Source organism: Alosa alosa, chromosome 22 (genome assembly GCF_017589495.1).
Source record: "Alosa alosa isolate M-15738 ecotype Scorff River chromosome 22, AALO_Geno_1.1, whole genome shotgun sequence".
NCBI classification, from domain to species: domain Eukaryota; kingdom Metazoa; phylum Chordata; class Actinopteri; order Clupeiformes; family Clupeidae; genus Alosa; species Alosa alosa.
Window position 1 is genome coordinate 4062632 of NC_063210.1, and position 7509 is coordinate 4070140.

The following is a 7509-nucleotide window of genomic DNA, read 5'->3' on the forward strand; positions in this document are numbered from 1 at the left end:
CTGTGAACTAGTATTGGGATGAAATAAGGGCCATTCAAATTATGTAAACCATGAGTCGTGTATACACAATGTAGAAAATCCTACTTGGATGAGAAGCAAAGAGCAACAGCCCAGTGAATGTGCCAGCAATAGTCAAACTAACATTCATTCAAAACTGCACTGAACTTTTAAATCTTTTTCAATGTAGTTCTGAGGGAAAGTATTGGTGAGCTAATGTGCCATCAAATGTGGGTTTTATTTTGATTATTTATTGTATTACATCCAAGTGACCACTGTGTATTAAAACCAACTAAAAGCACAGAGGTTGCTCAAGGGTGCTCTCTGTTGGTGGGGCAAGTGAAAAGAGAGAAAGAGAAATCAAAAGAGACCTTCAGGCTGTCAAAGTCACGCTGGTATTTGTCCTTCAGGCCGGCCACGTCGCCCTCCAGCTGTTTGCTCTCCAGTTCGTCCCTCATGCAGTCCATCTTGGACTCCAGCTCAAGGACACGCCCCCTCAGCAGAGTCATGGAGTCTCGGCCCACTTTCTCCTCAGGCCCCTCCCCTTCCTCCATGGAACACGCCTCCTCAGACACAGGCTCCTCCCTGTGCTGCTGCTCCTCCCCCAGGCTGGCCCGTCGGTAACAGGCCTTGAGCCGCAGGATCTCCTGCTGGTGGTGCTGCTCCAGCTGCTGGATTCTGCCCTGGAACTCGTCGTGTGCTTTGCGCATGTGCTCCTCGTGCCTCTCCTCCAGGCCCTCCACCTCCTGCAGGAGGCACTCCAGCCTCCTCTGGCTCTCCTCCGTGCGCTCCAGCAGGGCCATCTCCCTCTGGGCCCTGCCTTGCTCCTCCTGCAGCAGCTCCTCCTGCTGCTGTCTCCGGAGCGCCTCGGTCTCCCGCTGGAACTCCTGCTCCAGCTGCACCAGCTGCTCCTGCTGGGCCTGCAGCTCCTGGAGCCGCTGAGACACCTCCGCCCGCAGGGCCTGGTTCTCCTCCTGCAGGGAGGCCACGGTCTGGGTGTAGGTGCGGCGCTCCTCCTGCAGGGAGGTGTGGTACTGCTGGTTGATGGTGGCCATGTTGAGGGCGTGCTCCCGCACGAGCACTTCCATGCTGCGCCCGGCCTGGCGGCAGAGCTCCAGCTCCCTCTGGTGGTCACCGCGCAGCTTGCAGGCCGTGTAGGCCACCTGAGCCTGGAGCAGAGCCTCCCGCATGCACACCGCTCCCACAGGCACCTCTCTGTACCCACAGCCCCAGCGGGCACGGATAGTGTCAGCAAGGTCGTGGAGCCTACCACCAACGTCTGTGCCACAGAGTACCTCCACGTCCTGGCAGAGATGACGAATGATGCCAGCCTGCTTCTGAAGCTCAGCTGCAAGCCTCTCCCTGCTCTCCTGTGACGACTCGACTGAATCCTCGCCAGACAAGGTCATCTCTATGGCCAGGTGTCTGTCGACAATCTCCTCTGCCACTTCCTGGGCCTCTTCCATCTTGATTTGCTCGAAGTAAGGGACAAGTTCAGGTGGAGTGATGTCCGCTAGAGTGGAATCCTCACAGATGCCCAGCTCTTGGGTCTGGATGGCCGACTGCAGACCTGAGGACCTGACCAGCTCCTGCACGGCTTTGGCTCTCTGCCGGAGCTCGTGGCCAGCTCGGGTAGCCACTTCCTGAAGCCCCTCAAGTCGATTATGGCTGGAGCTTCTGAGACTCTGTAGTGAGTAGGCCAACTCAAACTTGACACAGGCACTGTTTATGAGAGGCTGCTTCAAATAGCAGCTCTTCAGGGACCCCATATCTAGACATGGATTCTGGGAAATTCCTGAAGCCTGAGACTCTAATTTCTCCACTTCTGCCCAAAATGCCAACTCGGACATCAGCTTCTGGCTCAACATGTTGGCATATGTCGACATCGTAAAACTCTGTTCACTTTGTTTGATCTTGTCCATTTCGACACTTATCTCATTAAGGCTATGGAAGAGGTCAGCGTTCAAGTTTTGCAGAGAGAAAGCCATCTTCTCCAAAACTGCTGCCTCTAAAGCTAATGACTGGGAAAAGCACCTGACTATGGCCTCATCAGATAGGTCGTGCATGCTCCTGACCTCTGAAGCGGCCTGGGGTCCTTCCCCAGCCATGGCTACCTTTTTCATAAAGTTAGTGGCCTTGACCAGCTCGCCCTCAATCTCTGATAGGTTCCGGAGTTGCAATTCTACAGATTCCTGCTCCTGCTGAAGCCCAAGAATGACCCTGACTCTCTCCCTGCATGACTCTACACACACCAGGGCCTGTTCATATCCCCTGTTGGGGACTCCTGAAGTGCCCCAACAGTCGGAATCTGGGCTGGAGACGGACTTTCCATCAGGCTCTTCGTGTTGATGACTGGCCGGGAGTTGATCTGGAGAGTCCCAGGGGATGAGCGCGGCTCCCTCAGGCTGATCCTTCCGCTCTGGGGAATCGTGCTGGTCCTGCAACTTCTGGGTGAGCTCCCGGAGCTTCTCCTCGGTGGAGAGCAGCTTCATCTCCAGAGCTTGGATGATGGAGATGAACTTCTCTGGATCACTGCCATATTGAAATGATCCATCTGTAGAAACAAAGCTGAGGTCCGACTGGTCCATCTCTGACTGGGCGATTGTGTCCGAGGTGTCCGAGTGGGTGAAGTCGGAGGAGGTGTTGGTCTGTAGGGCCTGCTCTGAGCCCCCATCTGGGTGAACGTACCTCTGACACTGGATACTGGAGAAACGGATCCTCTGCCGCTTGACCAGCGAGGCGTCCGTCTCCGAGCTGCACCTGGTCAGGGTCAGGGAGGAGGAAGATGCCGACATCGATTCGTCGTGCCCCTCTCTCTCCATCATGTCCAGAAGGTCTTCCTGGGAGTGCCGACGCTGTTCCCTCCTGAGGTCAGCGTACCCGAGCCGGAGGGCATCCAGATGTCTCTCCAGCTCGGCGATGCGATCCTCCGCCACCACCAGCTTAGCCTGCAGCTCCTTCTCTGCTGGACACGGCTCCACCTCCCCGGCAGCGCAACGCCCTCTCTGGCCGAGCTGCTCCTCCTTCTCCAGCAGGCGCAGCTCCGTCTCCTCCAGGCTGCTCCCGAGGGCGGCCATCTTGACGAGCGCTTCGCTGAGCTCTCGCTCCTTCCGCTCCACCAGGTGTTGGTAGGTCTCCTTGGTCTGCCGCACCTCCTCCTCCTTCTCCCTCAAGACACTGCTGATGCGCTGGAACTCCTGGGACACCTTCTCGTAGGAGCTCTCCAGGGTGCAGTAGTCCGTCTCCTCGCTCTTAAGGCGGTCTTGGAGCTTGCTCACCTCTCGGTCGGCCTCGGCGATTTGGTTCAGGAGCTCCTGGCAGCGGCAGGCTAACCGATCCCGCTCCTCCTCCAGCATCCGGACGCTCTCCCGCAGAGATTCAGCCACATCTGTCTGCACGGAAAGCTGCTCGTGCAGGCACTGCACCTCCTCCACGGAGCCCCCCACATAGCCCCGTCCTCCTCTCAGCAGGGCCTCCACCTGCTGCTGGGCCTCCTGCAGCCGCTCCTCGGCCTCGCTTCTCCTCTCCTCGGCTCACCGGCCCAGCCCGGGGCCTGGCGCCTGGCCGCTCCGCTCTTGGTTCTCCTCCATCGAGCGCCTCTCCTTCCTCTCCCTCTGCTCCCTCAGGGCCTGCGCCTCCTCGGTGGCGATGAGGCGGCCAGTGACCTCGGTGAGACGCTCCTGCAGCCTCAGCACCTCCCTCTGGTGGTCCTTCTGCAGGGCCTGCTGCTGCTCCAGCCTGCGGAGCGCCTGGCTCCTCTCCAGCAGGTGAGCCTCCACCTCCCGCAGGCGCTCCTCGCTCTCGCGGAGCTGCGCTCTCAGCGCCTCCTCACTGCGGCCGCACTCCTCCTCGCGCTCCTGGCAGCGCGTCTGCTCCAGCTTCAGCTCGCTGCGCATGCGCGCCACCGCCTGCTCACTCTCCACGATCTCCGCCATGGCGGCCGACAGCTTGACCTGCAGGGCTTCCACCTCCACCTCGTGATGCCCGAGTGCGTCCTGGGCTTCGCTGTAGCTCCGCCTCAAGCACTGCACCTGCTGACTGGCCTTCTCATGCTTTCGCCGCTGGGACTCCAGCTCGCTCTGAAGGTCCTTATTGGCTTTGTGCAGACGTTGCCATGGCAATCGGTGAGGCCCAGAGGAAGGAGGGGTGGAGCCGGTGGTCTGGGCGGGCATGGCATTCTTTAAAAGATTGATGAAAAATGTCAGTTAAACACACTGTGATTTCTGTCTTTCCCCAAAGATACAGAGCGCCATATCTCTGGGGTAGATGGGACTATACCTGGGATTTGATACTTAATGAACCAAGACTCATTCAAGCTTTCCACTGTGCTTTTTTTCAAAGGGACATTGGAAAAGGTCTGAAGTGGGTAAAATGGGTACAAAAACTATGGATACTACAATGGGAAAAAAAAAAAAACAGAAAAGGTGTAACAAAATGGGTGATTCAAAATAAACTGAGCTAAGTATGTGATGCTAATATAGGGAATGGGTGTTTGGTGACACTAAGAACACATCATGAGAGTTGATGAACAGGATAGAGGAAGGCACCCATGTGCCAAGCCATAAGAAATGTTTAGTAAAAAGGTTCAAGTTTAGAAAAAAGAAATTAGACACACAAAAAAACACAAATCAGATGCAAAAAGCATGCAAAGAGTTGAAACAAGCTAGGAGGAGATGAGAGACCCACATGAAAGGAGAGAAAAAGCACAGCCCAAAGCTTGCCTATTATAGGAAGCACTTCTTACCTTTAGTAAACTAGCAATTTAGTCCAGACCAAATCATAGCCCAGAGAGTATGAGGCTCCGTAAACCAGTTAGTACACAAAGGCATGCTGGAAACGGCACTCCCATGCAAAACCCCTTATACATGTTAGTAACAATTCCAAGAGAGAACGCATAGTGCAGCTCAGTCCTAAAGTCATTTCAATAACAATGAAACTTGTAGTCCTTTCAGCACTGAGAAAAAGTATGCAAAACTTTTCCTAAATCATTTATATACTGTATTTCTTATGTAGAAACTTATACTATTCAAACTCTAACTTTAATATATACAATTACAGTTGTGTCTAAAGCTCTTCTCTCATGAGCTAGTTTTAATAAGATGAAATGCGTGTTGTAAATGCGTTGTGTGGGCGTTCTGGCTGCACCTGTAGCACGTAGCCCTCTCGTGCACTCCGCTCTCTCCCCCGCGCGTCCTGGAGCTGCTCCCTCAGTAAGCTGTTCTGCTCCTGAAGCCTGGCCAGCTCCTTCTGAGTGTATCCCAGCTGAAACACACACACACACACACACACACACACTTCATATCTGCGTGTACTTCTATGCACATACTAAAAATAAAGGCATTCCATTTTCTGCTTCATGTCTGTGTTTTGTGTTTCACTACTTTTTGTCACAAAAACACTTTTTGTACCTACTGATTCTATGCCTCATGTTAATACCAGATCCCATTACCTACAGTTGGATTATTAATGATATGCCTCTTTGTGCATGCTTGAGGAATCAAAAAGAATCAGTTGCATTTGCTCTTAAGTGATTTCAGAAATATGCACAGTCTTCTGGTTTCAAACCCTTTACACTCAATATTGTATACTTCAGGAGAAACAGCCCAATTTGTGGCCTCACCTCTTTGTCGAGCTGGGTGACCCGCTCCTGTGGGGGTAGCCGGTCTCCACTAGGGGGCGGTGTGGTCCCAGGGCCGGACGGACTGGCGATGGGCACCTGCTTCTCCTCCCGGAGGGGCGTCGTCTCCACCTGGTGCCAGCGCTGCTCGATCTCCACCTGGACGCTGTGGGTTTTGGGCGGTGGGTCTCTCTGGGACCTGGCATGGTCCACCTCCATCTGGTTGACCTCGCGCTCTGCCTCCTGGGCCCTAAGCGGCGCCGGCGCTGCTGCTGCTGGTGGTGACGCTGGGGTCTGCGGGACCCGGGGTCTCCCCTCCTGCTGGACGAGCCGCTCCTGCTCTTCCTGCGCCTCCAGGGCGGACTTCCTGTTGGGCAGAGCCGAGAGCGAAGAGGAGGTGGTCTGCGGGGAGGACGTGGGCGAGGAAGCCGGTGTTGAAGACGAGGAAGAGGAGGACGACGAGGAAGACGACGACGACGAGGAGGAGCTGGCGTTTGCAGGCTCCACCTCTGCGCCTTCTGATGGCTTAATGGTCACGTCCCTCTCCTGAGTCTGCTGAAACTCCGCCCAATCAAAAGTCTTGGAGCGGCCCTCCGCCGGTCCGCGACGGTCCGCTGCTCGGGCGCCACCGGGCTGCTCCTCGCAGGGCTGCTTTGACCTCTGACCCACATCTGGGCCACTGCTGGGACGGATCGGCTGGGAGGCAGGGTCAGGGGCCACCTGACCTCTGACCTCTTGGCAGAGCATCTGGGTAAGAACAAAGGAACAAGACATAGAAAGAGGGGAGAACATGTGGGCAAGGAGTCAGGTCAGAGAGCCACCGAACCTTCAGTCTTTCCTCTGGCAGAGAACTACTGTGTAAGAACAAAGGAACAAGACATAGAAAGATATGAGAACATGTGACTGGCAAGAGAGAGAGAGAGAGAGAGAGAGAGAGAGAGAGCTAAACAATGTGAACATATAAACAACGGCATTTTCTTCACAAATCTCATCCCTGGCCAGCTTCCTTATTACAGCCAAACTCCATAGTGTAGACGGATGCAGCAGATGGAATGTCAGGAGGCTTCTGTAGCCAGATTCTGGGCCGGACGTCTTGCTGACCGGAGGGGAGGGGGTGTGTGTGGGTGAGTGTGTGAAGCATGCGGTGTGTGAGATGGGCACAGCACAGGCTGGAGCGCTCCAGCAGCGGTGGGACATGCACACACACACACACAGTGACATGGGAGTGTGAGCTGTCCCATCACTCTAGCAGCCCGCACGCTTCCCAGAGGCCACACACACACACACACACACACCGGTGTCACATGGCAGAGGCACGGACACCAAGCCCCCCGGCAATCTGGACCCAGCAGTGTGTTAGAGCGGCTGACAGAGTGCTATGATGGATGTGTGTATGCGTGAATGCCTGTGTGTGTGTGTGTGTGTGTGTGTGTGTGTACAGGTATGTGCATATACATGTATGAATCAGGGTGTGTTGTAACTGCATGTTGGAGGAGAATGTGCTTGTCAAGGGAATGTGTTCACAGCCATCTCCACACTGTGTGGCATGTGATGCAGTCGCTCTCCCTCTTTATCCCGTGTGTGTGTGTGTGTGTGTGTGTGTGTGTGTGTGTGTGTGTGTACACATATGTATAGCAGTAGGGCTCTGGTGGAGTCTGACGCCATCTCCTATTTCCATCCCTTCACAAGATGGTGGGGGAGCGACTCCACGGCCTCCCGTGTAAGAGAGGAAGGAGAGGAGTGGACAGGGGGAGAAGAAGAGAGGTGTCTACATCGAATGACCAAAAATATCCCACATTCCGCCGTGACTGAGACAGCTTGGAGGCAGACAGCCCGGATCAGATAAACCCCCCCACACACACTCTTGAGACACACACACACACACACAACCCCCT

The 7509-nt window shown here is 55.0% G+C and overlaps 1 protein-coding gene across 1 annotated transcript in view; it reads right to left on the reverse strand.

The window, feature by feature from the left end:
- si:ch73-103b11.2 overlaps positions 1-7509 on the reverse strand; it is a 46165-nt gene that overhangs the window by 7503 nt on the left and 31153 nt on the right. The window contains exons 16-20 of the mRNA XM_048233997.1: positions 6405-6468; positions 5618-6361; positions 5143-5259; positions 3558-4175; positions 369-3524 (exon numbers count right to left, since the gene is read on the reverse strand). Of these exons, the coding sequence (XP_048089954.1) occupies positions 369-3524; positions 3558-4175; positions 5143-5259; positions 5618-6361; positions 6405-6468 (4699 nt within the window). The remainder of the gene's footprint in view (positions 1-368; positions 3525-3557; positions 4176-5142; positions 5260-5617; positions 6362-6404; positions 6469-7509) is intronic.